This window comes from Trichechus manatus, unplaced genomic scaffold, assembly GCF_000243295.1.
Source record: "Trichechus manatus latirostris isolate Lorelei unplaced genomic scaffold, TriManLat1.0 scaffold00184, whole genome shotgun sequence".
NCBI classification, from domain to species: Eukaryota; Metazoa; Chordata; class Mammalia; order Sirenia; family Trichechidae; genus Trichechus; species Trichechus manatus.
Window position 1 is genome coordinate 3633657 of NW_004444120.1, and position 24218 is coordinate 3657874.

The 24218-nt window shown below is 39.1% G+C and overlaps 2 protein-coding genes across 2 annotated transcripts; both read right to left on the reverse strand.

Moving 5' to 3' along the window:
- Positions 1 to 285: 285 nt before the first annotated feature.
- Positions 286 to 18888, reverse strand: WBP11 (WW domain binding protein 11). Its single transcript, XM_004387337.2, has 12 exons — positions 18751 to 18888; positions 16944 to 17056; positions 16168 to 16199; positions 15255 to 15348; positions 12267 to 12463; positions 10852 to 10985; positions 10473 to 10672; positions 9730 to 9921; positions 7188 to 7289; positions 5848 to 6138; positions 4660 to 4842; positions 286 to 2986 (listed from the first exon to the last, which is right to left on the reverse strand). Exons 2-12 carry the CDS (start codon positions 17005 to 17007, stop codon positions 2553 to 2555), a joined length of 1923 nt encoding a protein of 640 aa, XP_004387394.1. The 5' UTR covers positions 17008 to 17056; positions 18751 to 18888; the 3' UTR covers positions 286 to 2552.
- Positions 18889 to 21890: 3002 nt separating this feature from the next.
- On the reverse strand, positions 21891 to 22903 carry SMCO3 (single-pass membrane protein with coiled-coil domains 3). Its single transcript, XM_004387338.2, has one exon. It carries the CDS (start codon positions 22645 to 22647, stop codon positions 21970 to 21972), a length of 678 nt encoding a protein of 225 aa, XP_004387395.1. The 5' UTR covers positions 22648 to 22903; the 3' UTR covers positions 21891 to 21969.
- Positions 22904 to 24218: the final 1315 nt, after the last annotated feature.

Below are 24218 nucleotides of genomic sequence, written 5' to 3' on the forward strand. Positions count from 1 at the left end.
GACCAGCTCTGGCCCGGACAACCCAGCGTCTCCACCTGCGCTGCAACCACACTTCCTCCAGTGAGTTCTGAACCCCAGCCTTGGCATGGTGGGGCAAGAGTCCCCTCATTTCAGCTGTAATCTGTAAGTGAGCCTTCTAGTTTGGCTGTGAAGGAAAGTAGAGATAGGAGAGAGGGCAAACGTACTGGGTGAAAGGAGGGGTTTTGCTTAATCAGCGTGTTTGTTTTGCTGAGGGAGGTGGTTATTTTGGCCTCACAGAAGTGCCAACTCCAACCTGAACCAAAAGCCCTTACTTCTAGGGGTATAAAGATAACATTTTCCCCACAACTAGAGCTCATTCATACTTTCTTGAATCCTAGACCTAGATGTTGTGGAAATTGTCTGCAGCTCTGCTCAATTACAGCTTTGAGCCCCAGAAGTCTTTCAAGAAGGCTTGTTCCCCAAACCCAGGAACACTTCCAGGTATCGGACCTGCTCCAGTTTAAGTCAGGGACAAAACACAAGGTGTGCTGCTCTATACCAGGTGGTGATGGTGGCATCTTCTTGTCTGAAGAATTACCTGTATGCAAAAAACCTGATTTTAAGAAACCTAAACCACTTGCTGTCAATTCTGTCTCATGGCGACCCCATGTGTGTGAGTAGAACCGCACTTCATAGGGTTTTCAGGAGCTGTAATCCTTTGGAAGATCACCAGACCTTTCTTCTGAGGAGCCTCTGGGTGGACTTGAACTGCCAAACTTTCAGTTAATACTCAAGCACTTAACCGTTTGCACCACCCAAGGACTGCACATATCTAAGGAGATATTTTAATGAAGAGCACAAACCAGTAGACAGAAAATGAGAACTGAAACTCATCAGAACCTTGGGTATCATTAGGGCTTTATAGGCTCATTCCATGCCATGGCAAAAGGTATTACTGTAATGATCCTTTATTCACATTTTGTAGTGACTTAATTAAAGCTCAGCAGAATAGAGTAAAAGAAGTTCAAAATGATTTTTACATTTCATAGCAGTGATAAAATCAGAGCAAATATTGTTATGAAGTCATGAAGTAAAAATTATGATCACAGCACATGCCTACCCAGAATCAGAATTACTGATTCTCTTTTCCTGCAGATGGAGCTGATGGATGAAATGCGTCAGATTTTACCACTGAAAAAATTTTCAGAAAATAAAACTAGCAGTATTAGGAAATGTCTTTATGATAAACTGTCAACAGCTTCCTTACATTGACATCAAACAGACATCTCCCCCAGATAGAATATAAATTTCAAGCAAGAACAGTAAAAATATTGTAGACCAAGTACTGGAGAATAATCTAACTGTAGCAAAACTATAATGATAACATTGATTAGATGATGTACTTCACTATATTCCATCCTTGCACCTAAACAAAGAAATCAGTTCACCTGTTGATTTCAATGGCCTGTGGACTCCCTGGCAAGAGTTGCTTTAATCTGAAAGAGTAAGTAACTTCCAAAGAAAGCCACACACACAAAATATCTGAATAAAAATCTAAAAATACATTAAAGAAACAGGCTACAAAGAAATAAATTATTGTGCTCATTTTAGGATATCGCTTACCAGTTTTTGATGGTATGGGATTCACATGGTAAAGGCATTTAAAATACAGTCTTAAGTAAGAATATGTGTGTGTTGCCTAAACCAAATACATACGTGTGTGTATGCATGTGTGTACACGTGTATGAAACACACCCTTTGCACCACTGGGTAAACCATAAGCCCTCCAATATTCAATGCTTTTATCTGTAAAATGGGGGAAAACCTGTGAAAATTAACTCCCAGGATTACTTGGTTAAGTTAGTTATTAAAGCACTTTGTAAAGAAAATGACATAAATGCAAATTAGTAGTGTTAAACATTCAAAAAAGAAAAAAAACTTTTCTCATTCTCTAATTTCTCGTTTAAAAGAAGCCTTTTGTCATTCAGTTAGTATCAATTTACAAAGCTCTGGAGGAAGTAAATTATCTTTATGGATAAGACCCACTACCTTCCAAGCAATAAAAGATGAACAAAAATATGTGACACCTTTCAATTTCTCTAATGCCAATATGATAATCCTAAAGAAAAATAATTATTTCTCTTTATTCCTTAAAATTTAAAAACTTAGTCTTCACCATATTTTCATTAAAATTCTCTCTGTAGCAGAAATGATAGTTCCTTAGAAGCTGTGTGTAACTTCTGCCCATAGAACAGATATACATTATACACTATTAGCAACAGAGAATATCTTGTTGTGGAACATTTATTTTTTTCCATGAAACACTCAAAGTTGAGGTCAGTGGGAAATCAGTTTAATCAAAGAATTGTACATTCTTTTCCCACAATCTTGCTTTGTAATAGGGAATGACATCGTGACCCATTTCACTACAATATTACAAAATATTTACAAGAAAATATTAAAAATAACTCCAACACAAAAGCAAAGATGGGGTGAAATAAACTCCTTTCTCAGAAATTTCTACTCCAGTGCCCACAGCATACGAGAAGAGTCAAAACCACTGATGTGAACTGTTCTGGCATCAAAACCCATCACAGCAGCCCTTCCATTTCTTTCATGAAAGCTTCATAGACATCATCCTTGGTTTGTACTGAAAGCGGAACAGAAGGGCCGGATTTGGGGGCCGCTTTGGCAAGAGGCACAGCAGAATCATCCTCCGGCTTTCTCTGGGCGGTGGCAGCAGCCCCTTTGTTCTCCCGACGGACTCTCAGTGCCGTGGGCACAAACCGAGTAATCTCCGCTTTGGGGTTGGTGATCTGCGGCTTAGCACTGATGGTGGCTGTGGCTTTCTTCTCAATGGTGGCTGCGCTCGTGTCATCCGCCTTGGGCCGCTGAATCAAGCTGGGTGGGGCACTTAACACCCCGGGGTTTGGCAGGGGAGCCGGTGGGAAAAGCCCAGGCGGAGCAGGTCCAAGTGGAGGCACCAAAGGTGGGCGCATCATGCCAGGACGAGGTGGAGGGATACCTATATAATGAAGTAAACAGGCAGAATGAACACCACAAAAACTAATAACATTTAGTGCTGAAAACGGTTAACACACTTAGCTGATAACTGAAAGGTTGGAGGTTCAAATTGGAGGTGAGAGTCTACCCAGAGGTGCCTCAGAAGAAAGTCCTGGCAATCTACTTGCAAAAAATCAGCCACTGAAAACCCTATGGGGATCACAGTTCTATTCTGACACACATGGGATCACCATGAGTTGGAGCTGACTCAGCTGCAACTGGTAACTATTAAGGATATTAAAAACAACTTTATTATAAAACAATATTCACCTTCAACCTGTATTCTTGTTTGTACCTGCAGGAAAATCTGTAATCTGTATTACCGTACTATAATTCAATCTGTATTATTTACAGTAACCATCTGTTCTTTTCCTCTCTAAAGAATGTACTATTCTAAAACATAAAGTAAAATTGACAACACCAACAGGTTTCAAGTATTACTTCAAATTTAACTGTCTAAAGATTCTAGTCTAGCTGTAGAGTGCAGACGTCATTAAGGCCAAGGTTAGGAAGTTGATCCCATGTATTATTTCCTTATTCCTACACCATCCTACCTCTCCCTCCCTCCTCCACCAAAGTATTCAATGGGCAGAAAACATAACTTCAATCCTGGTCAGTCATTAATTGCCCACATGGCAGGAATAAGTGAATGTAACTGATCCCAATCCGTCACCATTAATGGAAAAGAATGCATGTCTTACTGATGGTTCAGGCATACCATCACCATATACCAAGAAATGCTGATTCTAATTTTCTTCAAATGTAATTTTTGGGACTGAATATAAAGTACTGTACTTCATCAAATCAAAGATGCTAATGATCACAACGACACATAACTACTCTATGTAACACTAACATAGAAAAGTTCAAGTTGGGGAACTTAAAAGAAGGCCTCCACATTAGATTGGGGCGTTCAGTGCAGTGACCAGAAATACATTTGCCAGATACAACAAGACCACAAAGAAACTTGCATGTTTAACCTTGGCAATGGGAAGAGGGAGAGGGAAAAATCTCCCCTGTGATGATGAACTTTAAGATGATCCTTATGCAGACACAGGACAAGTTCATAATTACAAACGTAGTCTTAAAAAAATCTTTAACAGAGAATTTAATCCAAAGTGATCTCTGGCTGGGAGAAGTCCCCCAAATGAGAGGCAGAATGAAATGCAAATACAGGCAGTTCCCGGGTCACGAGATCTGTTCCTGTGACTTTAAGTTGAATTTGTAGATAAGTCAGAACAGGTGCATATGGTTCTCATTCAGTCTCACTTTACTGCAAGAAAAGGCTCGAAGCCTATTCAATGATGTATAAGCTGCACAGGCAGCACGTGAAGGTGACTGTGAGGAAGAATTTGTTGGAGTAGGGGTTGGTTCACTTGTTTCAAAGTGAGGGTAAATTTACATAACATCAAAGCGCAAGTAGGAGTTGTCCACAAGTCTGATGTCTGTAACCCAGGGACTTAGTGTACACTCCGGAAGAACGTGACTTTAATGCAGGCCAACAGGAATAAAAAAACACCACGGATTGTAAGATACCCCCTTGATTTCAGGATACTGAAATGTACAAGAATGCCTTAAAGCAGATGAAATACATAGCAGACTTAAAATTTTTGTCATAGAAACTGAAAGGTTTACCTGGAGGTGCAGGGGGAGGTAGCCTTGGTGGAGGTCCCCGAGGAGGAGGGCCAGGAGGCAGACCTGGAGGTGGGCCTGGGGGTGGGCCTGGGGGTCGGCCAGGGGGTGGGCCTGGAGGTAAAAGTCGGGGTAAAGGCCCTCGGAGTCCTGGCATTCCAGGGGGTCTCAGGAATGGAGGAGCTCCTGAAAAGAGAAAAATGATAAATTAATGTCAAACAAATATGTAAGAAGTAATAATTGTGGTATAAAGATAACTCAAATATGGCTTGAATTATCACTTTAACGTGAAACCAGATTAATAACTTCAAAAACTGACTGAAATGTGTGAAAACAGAATTCAATCAACAAATACCTGCACCAGAAGACAAGGTACTGAATCTGTTAGGGATCATTTCTCTTCTTTCTCAGCACTGACAAAAAGCATATTAAATCACAGCTCTGCTTGGGTGAAAATGTACAAAGATCAGAATTCTAAAATGGTTCCAGTATAAACTGAAAATGGAATATAAAGCAGGGTGCTTTAAGGACACCCTGGAAACTCATTAAGAAACAGACAAGGGCCACTGGAAATGACAGGGGAAAGTAGGTAATTTGGTACTGCACCAATCAGAAAAGGATGAACTCAGCTGACTGCTTGTAGGATGAAGGACCAAAGTCATAAATAGCCCAAAAAGCTTCTGTATGATGGTTTGAATCGCGAATAAGCTTTTTAAACCTCCAAGCAGAAGACTTGATAAATTACTGATCTCCTTGTTTTTAACTGTGAAGATGATACTGATATCCTACTATTCCTCACCTAAGATCATGAGACAGAATTAACTGTGCCCTACTATCACCTGACACCAACTGAGAACTGGGAAAACCTATCATACTAAAGAGGATTACTAAAGAATGCCCCAGTTACCTGCTCAAATTTCTGCCTGCTATAATCAGAACTGCAGAATCCTTAAAAAGAAACAACTTGGATAAAAACAGGTGGCTGTCAGAAGCACTCTGAGTTGCAAACAAATGCTTTAGAAATGAATACATTTCAGTTATCCTCTGATAATCTTTCTTTCTTAGGGAATTCCACTAAGAGGAAACAAAAACATCAATACAATGTATCCCATTTCCTGGAATGACTTCGCTTCTCTAACCTCATTTGACTTGAATAAACCTGACATTTATTTACATTATGTAAGTACTTACCTGGCGGTGGTCCAGGAGGAAGGCCTGTAGGTGGTCCAGGTGGCCTTAAAGGTGGAGCAGGTGGTGGTCCAAGAGGAGGTGGTCCTGGCATGGGAGGTGCTTGTAGCTGAGAAGGAGGAACAGACTGTGGAGGAGGCTGCTGCTGTGAGGAACCAGCAGATGTGCCATCAGCGAGAGATTCCTCTTTATGCTGTTTTTGTGATTGCTTTTCTGCTTCAGAATCATCAGAATCATCATCATCATCTTCTGAGAATTCCTCTACCTCCCGTCCCTCCTCAGGGATTTCCTGACCTGAAAAAATTTCACACCAGGTAAACGGAGTTGATTCAATTTTTACAGCCCATAGAACAGCAATGCCTGATGACACATGCTCAATGCTTTCTTAATATTAACAGTCTTCTTTAATAAAATACTTAGATGTGGAAAAACCAAATAGCATTCTGCTAATCGATGCTGGTGTAGCATAGTGGAATGAAGCCAGGTTTTAGAACAAGACACACCTGGATTTAAATACCAGCTTAAACACTTACTAGCTGTAACTTTGAACAACCTACCTTAACATCTTCAACGCTGTAAAACAAGGACTTACTATTCCTTCAGAGCCGCTGAGACACTAAATGTGAAAATGCCTGTGAAGCCACTGGCTCGAGGAAAGACTGAGAGGTGACTGGCTCCTCTCCCCCTGCCCTACCTGCCATTTGAGGACTGAAGGGTGATTGGCTCCTCTCCTCCTTCCCTACTATTCGAGGACGGAGAGGTGACTGGGTCCTCTCCCCCTGCCTTCCCTGCCATTTGAGGACTGAGAGGTGACTGGCCCCTCCCCCTGCCCTACCTGCCATTTGAGGACTGAGAGGTGACTGGTTCCTCCCCCTGCCCTACCTGCCATTCGAGGACTGAGAGGTGATGGCTCCGCCCCCTGCCCTACCTGCCATTCAGGACTGAAGGGTGATGGTACCTCCCCCTGCCCTACCTGCCATTCGAGGACTGAAGGGTGATGGTACCTCCCCCTGCCCTACCTGCCACTCGAGGACTGAGAGGTGACTGGCTCCTCCCCCTGCCCTACCTGCCATTTGAGGACTGAGAGGTGATGGTGCCTCCCCCTGCCCTACCTGCCACTCGAGGACTGAGAGGTGACTGGCTCCTCCCCCTGCCCTACCTGCCATTTGAGGACTGAGAGGTGATGGCTCCTCCCCCTGCCCTACCTGCCACTCGAGGACTGAGAGGTGATGGCTCCTCCCCGTGCCCTACCTGCCACGCGAGGACTGAGAGGTGATGGCTCCTCCCCCTGCCCTACCTGCCATTCGAGGACTGAGAGGTGATGGCTCCTCCCCGTGCCCTACCTGCCATTCGAAGCATCATGGCTTGAAGAGGAGTCAGCTCCTTCATGTTCTTCTTCTTCTTCCTTGATTTCCCAGGCATATCTGCAAATCGCACACTCAGACCTAAGGGGAATCAACAAAACTCAGTAAATGCCTGTCATATAATAAACACTACAATTGCTGCCCGCTTCTGGCAGATGATAAGCACAGGAAGAGACAGCCACATTTCAGAAGAGTAAATGAAGTGTCAACCTAGTGGTAAATATATGGTATAGAAGAGATTTAAAAATCTGAATACTATTAACAACTTTATGCCAATAAGACTGAAAACCAAAATAAAAATAATAGATAATTTTCTAGAAATATATAAATTACAATTGGCAAAAAAAATGGTAAGACCAGAATACGTAAAACTAAAAAGGTAGTCAAAGATTCTACTCCTTAAAGGGCACCAGACCTAAATAATTTTACAAGGCAATTCAACCCTTAAGTTACAGATATGTCCTGTTAAAGAGCATATGGAAAGATGGAATGCTGTCTAACACATGAAGCTAGCATAATCCTGATACTAAACTAAACCACTGGCCCAACTAAAATATAATCAAATTGAATCGAATAATGTTAAAAAAGAAAAAAATATCATAAGCATCCAGGCTTGACCTCAAAAATGCAGGATGGTTCAACATTAGAAAAGTCGTCAATGTAATTCACTACAATAAACAAACTGAAAAGAAAAACTACTAACATCCCAACAGATGCTTAAAAAGCATTTATGATAAAATCTCTTAGCAAATTAGGAAAAGAACTTCTTAACCTGACTAAGACTATCCACTAGGCTATATGCTATAAACCCCATCCTAGTGGTGTACTATTAGGGGCATTTTCAGATGGATAAATATTTACAAGAGAATGTTATGGGGTGAATTGTTTACCCCCAAAATACGTATTAAAATCCTAACCCCTGTACCCGTAAACACGACTGTTTGGAAATAGGGCTTTCTTTTATGTTAATGACATCACACCAGAGCAGGGTGGGTTCTAAACCTAATCACTTCTGAGTCAGGAACAAAGAACAATCACCAGAAGACACCATAAACAAAGACAGGATCACGGGAGAAACTGACATGGCCGAGACACTTATTTGGCTTTTAGCTCCCAGAACTGTCAGAAAATAAATTTGTTCTTTAAAGTCACCCATTTGTGGCATTTGTTATGGCAGCACTAGGTAACTAAGACAGGATATAAGTTCCATGTGGGCAAGATCTTAAGTTTTATTTACCCGTATTTATTGTTAGTGCCTAGAAAAATGCCTTGCATGTAGTAAAAACTCAGTATTAGCTGAATGAATGGCTAATCATAAATCAAAAAGGGCAGCCATTGTCAGCAAGTGTTCTGATGAATACTGCATTTTTATGCAAATAACACACGTCCTCTGTGTTTGTTTGCCGGTCCTGCCCTTCCCCTGTGAGGCACCCTCGTAAGAGCGGACTTGCCAATCCTCTTCAACGTGTTGCTGTTAAAAAAAAAAAATTAGCATAGTGCACTTAGGAAAACACCTGGGGAGGGGTGTGTGGCTGGCAAACAAATGCAAAAGGCATGTGTTATTTGCATAAAAAGTGGTATAATAAGAAAAACCACTCTGCAGAAAAAGACAAAAATGGAGCAGTTAAGAGGCCACACAGTCCTAGAAATAGAGCTGCTGTGCTCGAATGACTTTCTAGCACTAGTTCCCACACAGAGTCCTCTATATTTTTTTGTTACCAGCCCCCTCTATGCACCCTTTTAAACTACTTTATTGATTTATAACCACATGATTCCTAAAGAAATATCAGGAGAAAAATTTATCATCAGTACCAATACTAAAGACTGTGCTGTAGGCTATGAAAACAGTCCCAAAGAAGCTCCAAAACTAGTGAGGTGTGATAGAACTGTTTTGTATTGTTCAGTACCTATTACAGTTCTTTAACAAATGCTTAACATTTTCTTGAAGAATGAATGCTGTGACCACCTTTTTAAAGTATATGTAACTCAGTTGGAATCTGTAATAATCAAATAAACATACAAAATTAACTATGGACACAATATGTTTCAATTAAATCATCACATTCCACTTATAAGTGTACCTGAATTTTAATTATGGTTCTAGTCCATATAGAATACCATGAACACAGAAAAATCAAAGGGCTTTGAATATAGCTATTTAAGTAGACTTATTAAAAAACAAAACAACCCAACATAATTTGGTTTTCTCAATATTTTCATGTGGTTATTCTTTCTTTTATAAACATACCTCTGGATAGTACACCTTTATGCTGTTGAATAGTTTTTTTTTTTCCCCCCGAAGGTAGACTTTATTACATAGACTTATTACCTAGACAATTTTTTTCATCTATTGAGTACTTACTACATTTCAAAATCTTTGAAATTCTAGAAATTTAAAGATGAATAGAACTATAGTCCCTGTTTTCAAGAAGCTTACAATTACTTTCATAGGTCTGTCAATAAATTAGAACATTAGTTTATGTGCTATTGATCAACACCATGAACTTTCATCTGTACGTACCTGACTTTTTTTCTTCATTGGTGTCTCTCTCATTATCATCGCGGTGCACAAACTCATCCCCCTCACTCTCTGGATCTGATCTGTCACTGTCGCTGTCATCAGTGCTGTCATCGTGCTTATCCTGATCCATGTCCTCAGGATAGCCATCATCTTCACTGGTGCTAGAGATGTCATCATCATGACCTCGCTGAGCTGGAAAGGGGAAAGGGGCATGGAAGTAGTAGTATGTTTGCATCCTCCACTACATGGTACCCAGAAATACAGAAAAATATTATGTTCACTGTTTAACTCAGAATATAACTTACTGTTAAAAAATTTCTGGAAGTGTTCATATTTGAAACAAATTCCATTTACAAATTATGTGTACATGTGCGCACGCGCGCACACACACACACACACACACACACACACACAATCCTACTGACTGTATACAATGACACCCTAATCTGATGACAATAAAGCTGAAAGGGCAACAGGTATCGAAGTCTTAAGAAATTAGTACTAAGGCAGTACCATCTTTAAGGAAAGCTTAAATTAAAGCACAACACACATTTCTAAACTTCCTTATGTACGGTTTCACTTGGGTAAATCTTATGATCTATCCATTTGTACATGCAAGTCTATATGATACCTTCATTTATTTCCTGAGTTCTGAGAATAGTGAATAACATGTCAAACAGGGTCAACATAAAAAGTGACAGCGATAAGATAATAAAAGCAAAAGGAATATAGTCATTCCTTACCAAGTTCAGGACTATATAACATATCTTCATCTCGCCTACGAGGGGGAAGATCTAGGGCAAAGCCCACTTTACGGCCATACATCTGCAAGACTTGAGGAGGAGGTGGACCAGGGGGAGGACCAGGAGGTTTTCTGCCAGGGGGCAAACGTGGAACACCATGTCCAAGAAGAGGAAGTATAGAAACCGCCCGAGTTGGAGGTCTGTAAATAAAATTTTACAGTAATTATGTAACAGTAATAAGGTATTTACTTCCTCTTCTAAACAATTTTCAAGGGATTTATTATTTCAGTCTTTTATTTCCTACTGCATTAATTTCAGCCCTGGATAGTCAAAAGGTACTTTTAATAAATATTATTAGATTATGATAATGTTCCCTTACCCGTAGGCAGAGGTCTTCTTAAGGATGGAGGGTGGCTGAGCACCAGGAAGTGGAATGTCCTGGATCAAGATGTTGGAAGGAGCATGGGGCATATCTGGCAAAGGAATACTCTCAACTTCCACATGTTGAGCATTCTGAAAGAGAATTTTTCAATAGTATGATAAGAGTATTCATAAGCTCAACACTAAAAATTCAATGCCAGCTGTTTCAGAATCTGAATTTACTTTCTCTGTAACATAAATAGCATGTAAAAACAAGAATACAAAGTCTCAATACTTCCAAAGACTGAAAAAACATTGAAAGAAATCTTTATCTCTTTGAAAAGAACCAAAACCCAACTGTTTTTCTCTCCCCTTATTATCAACTGATTCTTCTGGGTTATGATTTGAAATAGCCGCTGTTTAGAGAAGTCCAACTGTTAAAGTACCTAGTACCAAAGCCACCATATTTAACATTCTGGGTAACAGAGAAGAATACTACATATCAACAAAGATGTGGTGAAGGGCTAGGGCTCTAAATTAGTCTGCCTGGGTGGCATCTCTGCTATGTATCAGCTGTATGACACTGAGCAAGTGCCTACAGTTTCCTTATCTGTAAGATGGGACCCATACTACTTACTTCACAAAAAAATTATACCACTAGTGTTTTTACAATTTTTTAAATTGAGTTAAAATTCATGATGAAATGTACAAGTTCAATGAATTTTGAAACATGCATATACTTAACAAAGGTCACTCCTGTCCTTTCCCAGTCAACTCCTGACCCCATCCTGAGACAATCACTATTACATTTTCCTCCACAGATTACTTTTGCTTGCTACAGAATTTCATACAAATAGAGCACTAACTATAAAAAGAAGTTCAGCATGTTTTTAAGATTTATCCATGTTATTCTGGGTATCAGTAGATCACTCCTTTTTATTGATGAGTTGTATTCCACTGTATAAATAATTTGTTTATCCATTAAGGAGACCTGGTTGCACAGTGGTTAAGGACCCACCTGCTAACCGAAAGGTCAGTGGTTTGAATCCACCAGCCGCTCCACTGAAGAAAGATGTTGTAGTCTGCTTCTCTAAAGATTACAACCTTGGAAACCCTATGACGCAGTTCTACTCTGTCCTAGTGGGCTGCTATGAGTTGGAATCAACTCTATGGCAGTGCCCTTGGTTTTTTTTCAAGTTTATCCATTATCCTATTGATGAATACCTAAACTGCTCTCAGTTTTTGGCCATTACTGTGTTACCAGATGAATTCATGTCTCTTGTATATACCCTAGAAGTAGAATTGACTCATAAGGTAGGTGTTTAGTTTTTTAAAAAATTACCAAGAGTAACAGGTTCAACATAATTCTCCCAGTAACTTTAAAGAGTAAATCTCAGAATAACATTTTATTTCTTTCAAAAGAAACTTAGTTACCTTAACAGCATCAAAATATTGGCTAAGTTGAGCCCTCTTCTGTTCATATTCTACTTCTAGCTTTCTCAATTCTTTGTAGATATCTGGATTCTCTTTTTCATAGAGTCGTAGAATACGTTCAAAGGTTTCACGTAACTTTTTACGCTTGTCTTTCAGCACTTTCTCATTTAACTGTGGCTGTTGCACTGGATTAAACTCTGAGGGGGAAAAGCAGGTAAGAGAATGAGACACACAAAAAGATCACTTCATTTATGTAATAATAGGTTATATAATTTAACACAAACCTCTTTATAAGTTCCTTCCTAATACATTCTTTTTTCACTTTTATTCAAAAGATCAAGTTATTAAAATTCTACCCTTTTAAAATAGCCATTGATTTTACTTTCTGATAAATGTTACCTAATTCACTCCATCATTAGTATAATAAAAATCAATTTTTACTTCTCTATATTGAAAATCTGATATGCTGAGGTTTCTGTTAAGACAGATTTGAGTTTGCATACTGGCTCTGTCATTGAGTTCTGAGAACACGGACACTTTACCTGGACTCTGAGCTTCAGCTTCCTTATCTGGAAAAGGGGGTTATCAATTCCTTCACAATAAAGCTCTGATGACTAAATGCGATCATAATGAAATATCCAGCAGTGTCTGACTCCACCACAGGCACTATTAGTTTTATAGTTGTTGTCAGTAGCCACTGAGGTGGTTCTCCTAATGACCCAGAATGAAACACTGCCCAGTCCTGCATCATCCTCACAATCCTTGGTATTTGGGCCCACTGTTACAGCCACTGTGTCAACCCATCTCATGGACGGTTTCCCTAGTTTTCACTGACCCTCCACTTTACCAAACATCATGCCCTTTTCTAGTGAGTGGTCTTGCCTGATTGTTATAATATCCCATGTTTTTTGACAAGCTCTTGGGCAACCCTTCTCTCCCCAACTGATGATGTGTGTTAGCATGGAGTCAATTTCAGGTCTCCTGCCCCAAGAGGGATAAGCACAAATCCCAGGCCTGCCTGGTCAATATAGCCCCCTCAGCCCCTTCTAAGGGGCTCAGAGATCAATTGGCTTATGATCCAAACTGAGACCAGATTCCTCTCTAGAATTTTAAATGTAGACGTGGGAGGAAAGATCACACATTCTTTTCTGGAGGTGTTAAGTAGGGATGAAATAAACCCTAGAGCTGTCTCTCAGCCACCACTAATTCCACACTTCCATCCTACTTATGACCATAACTGCATAAGCAGTATGCCAAATGAAGCTCACAAAGTGCACACCTGACAGATGGAAAGTTCTGATGATGTTATCTTGGTTTCCAAGGCCAGCTTTCCTCTGGTATTTCCCAATTTGTAGATTCTTTTCTGCTTAAACTAGTTTGAGTTTTATAAATTTTAACTAGAGCCCTGATGAAATGTTCCCTTCTTGTTTCTTTTTGAAGAATAACAAGTTTAATTACCTTCTTACCCAAATCCTATTAACTATTAACTTAGTGATTTACTCAAATCCAGAAGGTACATTCTTACAATATACTATTTCAAGCACACCATAATGAAGAAAGGTGTTAAGTGCTTGAGTTTTAATTGCAGCTTTGCCACTTTATCTTATCTCTCTGTACCTGTTCCCTCATCTGTAAAATGGGGACAATAAGGTTGTTGAGGGCAAAACGAGTTAACATGGAAAAAAAAAACTGGTGCATAGCAGGGTTCAGTTAGTCTCAGTTATTACTATTATCCACTTTTAAAACAAATTAATTTTGGGTTATTTAATAGGTGATAGCATGATACCCTAGGGACAACAACTGTCCCCACTGATATTTAGATGAGAAGCAACAACTGGAACCAGCTACAGCTGAACTCAGAAAGATCTGGGATCACACGGCCTGACTCATCTCTTGCCAGGCTTGCTGCACAGGCTCTCCGTATTATTTCAGAAACCTTCTAATGCCCTGACGCCACATTTTACATGATGGACAGCTTCTGAACATGACCTAACGTATCACCAAGGGGTCCCACTGTACTTCTTTTACTATCTCTGTGTTTTGGGGCAAATCACTGAACCTGTTCCGGTATCTTTGTAAACAAAACTTGTAAAGATCACTTTAAAATGAAATTAAAAAAAGGAGGCAGGGGGCAGAAGAAACAAAACTGGCAAAAAGTTGGCAGCTGAAGAGCACATGGGAGTTAAGTACGTTATTTTAGTTTTGCATGTCTGAAACCTTCCATCAATAAAAGAACAAATTAAACAAACAAATGTTCTAATGTTATCAAAATAGGTATTTTGGGTAGGGATAAAATTTCCAGCAGAAGCAATATACAGATGATTATCAAGCAACTTAGATTAAGGAAAGATAACATGCCATTATCACACGTGATTTCAGTAATGACAAAGCAGTGACACTAAAGATGCATATGAAGAAATTAAAGTATTTTATGAAATGTGAAAAAGGGGAGAAAAATCCTACTGTAATATTTATATAATTTGATTTTAAGTATTTGATGATTTCTTCAGTATCTTTACTAAATGATCAAGTATCTTTTTGGATCTTCTCATTAGAAAAATAGGAAATTGCCTCATATTCATGGCCGTCTAATATTTAGATTTACATAGTAGTTGCCAACATTAAAAAACAAAACAAAACAAACAAACAAAAAAAACCCAAGGTGATTTCATAAACCAGCCTTTAAGATTCTCTCAAAGAGTGAGTTGGTCAAAATGGGCTTTCATTACTTCCTAACAATGATTAGCCCAAGCTCAATAAGGGCTTCCCTTTTATTCTGGAAATGAGCCTTTTATTCTTGGAAATGAGACCTCCAGTACACGAGCCTCCTAGCACTCCCCTTTGTCTCCCTGACACTAGAGCCAAGTGTCAAACGCCATCATGCTTTTCTTTCTCATGACTACACTGCTTCATTCATTACCTGCCTGCCCCTGTGTGTATTAGACTGTTATACCTGTAATAAAATCTAGCCTTTTTACAAATTCTTACCCATTTCATCTAATTTCTCCATGTCGCGAATAATCTGTTTGGGATCCTTCATCTTTAAAACCGCAGCTCGTACCATCATGCGTTGTTTTTTGTTCTTAGGAAAAATGAAAGAGGATGTTCAGAAGTTGGACGTTCATGACTTTTTAATTTGCTTTAAGAATCGACTTAAACAGAATTGTGATCTTCTCTTTGGTTTCTGATCATTTGTTTCAATCACCAGAAACAGCTACAGTTTCCACTTTTATCAGAAAGAGAAATGTTACTTATTAGACGTGCTTTTTCAGGGAAGTATCTTTTTTAATCTTGTGAAATCTTTAGCAGACCCTTTAAAAAATTATTTTTTAAACAAAAGTTGCAGCTAATTTCTAAAATTATAGAGAAAAGTTTTGTAGGATTTAATGCTAAACAATGAAACAAGAAAACATGATAGAAAAATATTAAATGTCTGCGTTTCCTCAATGTGTTAAAGCATGATACTAAGAAATAAATCCTTTCTTATTCTTGGGAAGCACTTTGCTACAAATGCAATAGCTACCTAAGTAGGAAAATTGATTAACAAAGTTATTTAACATTATATTTATTTCTACTCACTAATTCTGCAGCTTTTAACAAAGCAGTTGCTTTAATAAATAGCAAAAAAGTTTAAAAAAAAATTTCAAAAGTATTTAGCTCACTAGAAAAGGCAATCAAATTTAAAAAATATGGTTCTAACCTGTCATGAGCTTATCTACAAAAGCTATTTCAGTTCAGTTTCTCAGTATTTTGGCTTAGTAAATTTTATGGTTTGTTGTAAGAAGCATAAAGTATCTTATTTGGAAAATAACTGGAAATGTTATTTGGAAATTCATTAGTCCCAAATAACAAGACGTCAAACAACACCTATAAGCTGTGTAAGATGTGTCTGAAATCCTACCTTCTTCAATTCTCTCTTCCGGGCTTCCTTTCCTTTAAAAGGGAGAGAAGGAGAGATAATAAAACTTTCAAATCTTAAACATTAGCATTCTCATTAATTTAACACAATTTTAACTACGAAAGGACCTTAATTTCCTTATTTTAAGTCAGGAAAACATATATTATCTGAGTTTTTATAATGATAACAAGGTTTCTCAACTTTGGCACTACTGACATTTGGGGTTACGTAATTCTTTGTTGTAGGAGGCCGTCTGGTGCACTGTAGGATATTGTAGCAGTATCCCTAGCCTCTACTCACACTAGACGTCAATAAAAAACGAACAGTTGCTGTGATGTTGACTCCGACTATGGCGATCCCAGGTGTGCCAGAGTAGAACTGTGCTCCACAGGGTTTTCAATGGCTGATTTTTGGGAAGCAGATCTCTAGGCCTTTCTTCCGAGGTACCTCTGGGTAGATCTGAACCGCCAACATTTTGGTTAACAGCTGAGAGCGTTAACCGTTTGCACTACCCAAGGACTCCACATGCCAATAACGCCCCTCGGATTGTCACAATAAAGAATGTTTTGAGACATTTTTAAGTTCCTTAAAAAAAAATTATGAATCTGAAGGAAAAAGAAACCACATAATACTCAACAAGAGTTTGCAAAACTAACTTGTTCAAAATTCCGATTTCCTACACTGCAAATCACTGAAATTTGGAACATGTAATACAGATACTATGATTTTTTACCACTCCTTAATCTTTGCTTCATCATTCCACATTAATGGACACTTACGGGCCTGGTCTGTGGGATTCATAAATTTTCCACTCTTGGTGGATGATGTAGATCTTCGTCCCATGTTGATAATCTGTATGATTTACTTGTTTATTTAAAAAAAAAAAAAAAACCTGCAAAGACAAAGAAATAGATTATTTTTTCCCATAAGACTTCTTCCTCCTGGAGTTCACACATCTCTGACAAGAAACACTTCGTTGATTAATAAGTTTTGGAGATCTTGTTCTTTCCCTAGTTTTGATGTCAGTGTCCAAGAAAGACGGCCTCAACTTTCTTGGCCACCCAAAATTAGATCTTTATTATTCTTTAGAAAGGTAATGGGTCTGAAGCTCATTTTAGATATCGCTAAATCACCAATGTAATTTTTTTGTTATGGATCACAGCATTTACCGTCAGTTGAAAAAATCAACCAGAAAACGCTTCAACAATATGGCACGAACCACCAACATGAGAAGCCGCTAGTTCTTTTCGTACATGCTCCTTTTATTCATGTGTAGGATGAAAAACGAAGTAAAAGGGAATGGGGGTAATAAAATCTGCGCTCAAAAACAAATAGTTCATCCATGCTGCACTCCGTGGTTTTTCTCGGTATGTATGCTGTAAATTCCCAAAACCTCCAAGACAGTAATTTAAGCATATTTAATTCAAATATAGTTCTTAACTCTCAAGTAAAAATTTAAAACATAACTAAAAACACAAATATTCAAAATTAGTATTATGTTGAGAGAGCTTCCATAATTTTCAGTATTTATTAAGATATATATTTTTCTTACAAGTACTGACTTGACTCCTGATTTGTATTTTTTAAAAGTACCCGAAGAGGCTAATTGTGTTTGAAGGCAAATAGTTTGTAAGCCAACGATTTCATTAATTTAAGACACTATTCTATTGCTTTTTCCCCATTATTCCGAATGAATGAGATCTTTTTGAAACTTACTCTTTACAGTGATAAACGTTGACAAATTTCCACCCTTTTGAAAGTAGACACCGTTAAAGGATGGGAAAGGGAAGCTCATGAGGTAAAATTTTTGGTAGACAGTAGGATCATATTTTCTCTCCTACCTTTATAAAGGCTTTGTCAGACGAGCTGATTACAATTAACATCTCTTTCAGTAAGTGTTCAACTGCCCCGATTATGCTAGATGCTTCAGAGATTTTCCAGTGGCAATTAATTTAGCATGTCAGTATTTCTTAGAAAAACTGGGGGAGTGGGGACGAGAACGAGCAAAATGACCCCTCATATCCTTGATGGCCTGTTTTTTTTTTTTTTTTCTTTCCTAATTATCCTCAGGCTCGTGTTATGACCTTTCTCTTCCCACAAATGAAACATAAAAACATTCCAATTACAATCTTTACAATGGAGCCCTAGGCTACAAACTACTTTTTTGTCTGAAAGCAGAGGGCGCCGGGAAATCAGGCCACAAAACCATGCGCAACTCTGAACAGCCAAAGAGGTTGCAATGGGACGGAGTACACATCTACCAAAGGGGACAACAACAGAAGCAACTGTCGAAACCACAGCGACGGTTGACCCTGACTCGAGGTACTAGACGTCAACCCTAAGGCAATCGGTCAACGTGCACAGGAAACGGCGCTAACCGACCCGGGCGATGTCAGCCGCTTAACCGCTGGACGCCACGCCGCGCCACATCGGGCCCGGAGGGCCCCCAGTCTGGGACCCAGGAGACTCCAACCGCAGAGAGAAAGAGCAGGACAGAGGGGCCTGGAATCCCTGAGGCAACGACGCCGGGTCCCGAAAGGGAAAGGCCAGAGGAAGAAGCGGAGTAGGACAGTCCTGCACACTCACACTTCTCCTGGGATCCCGGTACTGCGAGAAGCGGGGCGGGGACGATTCCCAGTTTTTTTTGCTTTGCAGGGGCCTTCACCCCTGCCTCTCGGTCAGCCACTCAGCCACCGCCATCTTGAAACCTCGCGCCCCTCCACCATTCCTACGTCACTTCCTATCCCTTCGGGCCGATAGTCTCTCAGCGTTTCCGTTTGGTGGAACCATAGAGAGTACCCAAAAACACCACGACCAGAGTCTTTTCCTGTCCAATACAATACCGAATTGGTTGACCTTGGGCTAAGAGCCCGCCTCCTTGATGCATTACCAAAGACTCCACGTAGAATGACACTTCCCAAGTCCAATAGGAATCAGAACCAGGAAGAAAGGCTGATATCTGATTGGCTGACAGGAGCCCTGTTCCGACCCCTCTCCCATGCATCTTGACCTAATTTCCGGGAGCACCGTATATCGCGCCTCCTGGTAGACTGTACGTTAAAGATAGGGATGTGTTTTGCGATGTTTCTGTATTCTGGTAATTGTGCAAGGTTTCGGATTTTCCTGATTCTCATTACGAACGTGGCGGTGTGGTCCTTTGGGAAGTATTAACTTGTGACTGTTTGGTGTGTTTTGCTATGGCCAGGTTATCCCATGTGGGTGCCTGAGTTCGGTAATGGCTTATAGACGTTCCGCATTTGTAGATGTGAACAAGTCAGTGCCCATATTCGGGTTCCAGATTGCTAATCTGCAGTAGTATTTTTTTAAGAGGAAATGAGGGGATACATGTGCAGTCACTTTTAAATTTACGAATGACGAGGTCGATGTATATCGATTACCAACTGGTCTTTTCACCAGCCCAAAGTCGTCTATGATGTCACTATGAGTATTGGATTATTCAGTTATCTCTAGTCTTTTGTCATTTTCTTTGCTTCTAACATTCCCTGAAACTCCTCCCCTCATTTTTTTTCTTATGGGTAAGTTCCAATATTAAAAAAAACAAAAAAATTCTTCTCTTAAAAGGGCATACGTGTTATTTCTAACCTTAAACTGAGTACCCCCATAGGAAAACAAGTTAGATATATGCCGATTCTAACTATCAATGAAAAAAATTCAAAATATTGATGAGGATACATATTAATTTTTAGCAGTGATTTAGGAGATAGTATTGGAGCCATTATTCCCTGTCTTTGAGTATCAACAATGACCCAGCTGGAGCTGGACTCAAAAGGATGGACAGGGATTTACAGGGACATGGCAACTGGGCTCTGAGGTATAAAGACAATACCTAGGACAATCTTGGAAAATGTTTTTAGGGAACCTTTCACATAAACAGCACCGAAGACCGCATACTTTCCACTCTTAAACCTTTGCTGTTAGCGTTTACTGAGTAGTAAGATTTGTTGGACCAACAAAGACCTTTCTGACTGTAGTTCCAATGATTATTAAGAAAGGATTCAAAATGTAGAATCACGGCGATTTGGCAGTTTTTAGCCAATCTGTGAAAAGGTGAAGCTTTCAATGATTTTACCCATTTGTAATGTTAACATATACCGATTATTCTCTAATATTCCTTGGACTCAGGCATGGCTGTGGCAGCATGCTTGCCCGTTTTCCCAATTTTGCCTATTCTGTAATATTCCTTGGACTTGGGCAGACATGGCTCTGGCAGCCTGCTTGTCCGTTTCCTACTTTTGCCTCTTTCAACATAGGCTGAATAAAACCTTTCTTTTTTCTTTACTAGAACTTTGTGATGTTTTTACCCTAGAACAGCAGAATATTTAAATGTGCACTTAGCAGTATAAGTCCTGTACCTAAACTAACCTTTGTCTTGAATTCTTTATTTGATATGATTTTAAACTGAATTTTGAGTTCCTGAAAGAGCAATAACAAAATCTCATAGTTTGAAGCTTATAAAACCAGGTGATAAGCAAAATAATAATAACTTAAGTGAACTAAATTGTGATGTTTTGCAACTAATTAAGTAATGCGAGAAAGATTTCATTTTCAAAAGAGTACATTTGAAAAATTAAAGTCATTTAGCTTTTTAACTTTTGAAATATGCTGAACATTTTTTATTTCAAGAAATTGCTAGTACTTCAGTGCAACAGTCAACTATAACGAACACATTCTTCCATCAACAGCATATTAATAATTTTGTGAGTAGAACCTAAAAGCAGCTCAATTGGGAGTTACTAGTTGCTAAAGCGTTTAGAAAATAAACACTTGCAGCCGCACTAAGATTCAGCTGTACCGTCAGGCCTCCATAGCCTCTGAGTTTTCTTGAAACTAGAGAATTAATGAAACGGGTCCAAAAGCTTCATACGGCAAAGGCAACTGCCTCCTTTCCTGCTAGTGTGAAAAATAAAACTATTTTCTTTTTCTGAAAACTTACAAGGTGATAAATGATGACTTTACTTTAAATGACATTCTTAAAGAGTAGGGACTGTCTCACCTGTATGTTAAATGCATTTTGTACATATATGCATTGGATTTATTTGTTTTGTTTTTAAAAGTTCCAGAGTATTAAAACATTCACTTGACGGATATTTAATTATCACTCCACAAGTTAATCAGAGTTGGTTGCAATTATAGGAACAACTTTTATGTTTTTATCTGTAACTTTTAAATCCATCCAGATTATGGTGTGTAACTAGTAGAAGGTTATAGAACGACTGCCTCTTTTCATTGATGAAGCATATTGATGGTACTAACCAATGTTTAATATCTGCTAGTTTACAGAAAATTGGATTTACTCTGATGCTCAAAAATCCAGTTGTATTTCTGTTCCATTCAAAGTTCCAGGACTATGTCTAGCTGGAATTTACTAAGTATGTCCCCTTAGAACTAAATGATGTCTGAAGATGGTGGTAGAAATGCAAGTCTTCGCATTCAATGTATATTTTAAGAATTTTTACTGGCCGTTAGAATGGGTAAGCCTACACCTGCTGATCCGTAATAGCATTTACCCCAATGTTGATCTGGTAATGCAGGATGAGAAGACATAGTGCGACATAATGTCTTACCTTGTAGGATCTAGTGCTAACTAATCCAGGCACTGGTTGTTGATTTAAAAAAAAAAAACACTCCAGAGTCATTTAGTTTTAGCATGTCAGACCCCCTTTTCCAAACTATTAACCCTATTTTATGCCCATATAGGAGGCATAAAAAAATGAACCTATTCAAGGAAGCAAACACTATTACTGAGAAGAAAGCAGAAAAATTCTCCAGTGACAAAATAAGTGTTCATTTCATTTGGTGTTTCACTGTGTTGGTGACTTCGGTAATGGCATGATGATAGTTCTCTGAGGCTGACTTGAACTCTACCAGATGCTTCTCATAACTTCTGATGGCTGCTTGAAGCTGTGTTTTCTCCACTGCTCCCAGGATAGCACAGAAGATCATATCTATGCCAAGGCCAAGAACAGCAACTCCAATACTCCCAAGGAGAGAGGCACCAATTTGAGCTAGAACAGTGACCAACTTGTTAATTATGCCCGTTGTGACATTTGAGGTTATCAGTTTAACAGCCACTGCACTGGCTGCAGAAGTGGCTTCTCCCAGGATGACTGAAATAACCTTTTGTACTATTGCAATTTTCTCTGACTCCCTTTCCTTAATGTCCTGAAGCTTTCTATAAAGGGTTGGCTCAAGTTTATCTTTTAGTGCTTCGTCTACCTTTTGCAATTCCTTTTGAATTGTCGTCATGGCCTGGATGATGATATCACAGTTTTCTTTGATGGTTCCATCTCTTTTCATCTCAATCGAGGCAAGGCTGCATCCCAAGTGCATGTTTAGAACCCCAATCAGCTTATTGGTGACATGGAAGCTGTCAGATAAGCAATCAAGGAGCTGCTGGTGAAGACGGTTTACTTCCTGCCTCCTCCTTGGGTTCTCTGGGTAGAGGAAGTCACTCTGAGCCATATTTCAGATACGATCTCTGAAAAATAAAAAAGTAAATCCTCACTAAAAATCTTGAAAAATATCTGCTATTTGTAGATTTCGCCAGGAAATATTTTATTCCATACATAGCAAAGTAGTGATACGATATTTGAGGAATTCCTCAGAAAACATAATCTTTAAAACAATTACATTCATGAAACTTGGAGTCAGTATGTGGGAAATGTGGGTCGCAAAATACAACCTATTAATACATAAATTGAAGCATTGGATTTTGTGGTGGGGGAACTCTTAGGAAATGTTTGTGTTTATCCAGGATCTGATTATTAAAAAATAAACATGCTTATTTTCCAAAAATATTTAATAACCTTTATTTTTATATAGAATGGCTGTTGAGTTCTTTTTTTTAAATTGTGCTTTAGGTGAAAGTCTACAGAGCAAGTTAGTTTCCCTTCAATAGTTTACACACAAATCGTTCCATGACATTGGTTGCAATCCTTGCAGTGTGTTAGCACCTTCCCCATTACCACCCTGAGTTACCCATTTCCATTTGTCTGGTTTTCCTGCCCCTTCCTGCCTTCTCATCTTTGCTTTTGGGCAGACGTTGCCCTTTTGGTCTCATATAGATGATTGCTCTAAGGAACACTTTTCTCGTGAGTGTTGTTTATTTTATAGGCCTGTCTATTATCTGGCTGAAAGGTGATCTCTGAGAATGGCTTCAGTTCCAAGTTAGAAGGATATCTAAGGGCCATAGTCTCGGCGGTTCTTCCAGTCTCTCTTGAACCAGTAAATCTGGTCTTTTTTTTATGAATTTGTATTTTGTTGTACAATTTTTTCCCACTGTAACCAGGACCTTCTAGTGTGATCCTGGTCAGAGTAGTCAGTAGTGGTAGCTGGGCACTATCTAGTTCTTTTGACCAATAGTTGTATCTTAGATGGCCACTTGGAAGCTTTTAAGACCCCAGATGCTACTCACCAAAGTAGGATGTAGAACGTTGTCTTTATGAACTATGTTATGTCAGTTGACCTAGATGTCCCTTGAGACCATGGTGCTTAGCCTTCAAGCCCAGTAACTCAGTCCTACAAAGTGTTTGGTTATGCCTGGGATGTTTCCATGACTGTGCTGTGCCTCCTGTTTGCTCTATTCTATATATATGAATATACATGCAGCACATACAAATATGTATGTAGAAATATCCACAGCCAAACCTATATATGCACATGGATATACTCCCATATGCCCTCCCATACCTATTCAGCACACATATCTACCTATGTATCTACTCATAAATTATATTACTGTTGTTGCAGGATTTATATGTTACAGTATTTACCTTTGTTGCCTTTTATTCTTGTGTACCTCTCAGTGTGTTCTTTTGCCTTGGTCATGTTGTGCTGACTTTCTCCATATTGTGTACTGCCTTTCCCTTCACTGGAGTTAACACATGTCTACTCTCTAGTTAGTGATTTTCTTTCCTCTCCCTCTCCTATCCCTGCTAACCATCAAAAAATGTTCTTTCTCTGTAAAACTTTCCTTGACTATAATAGTGGTCTTGTACAATATTTGTCCTTTTGTGATTGACTTATTTCACTCA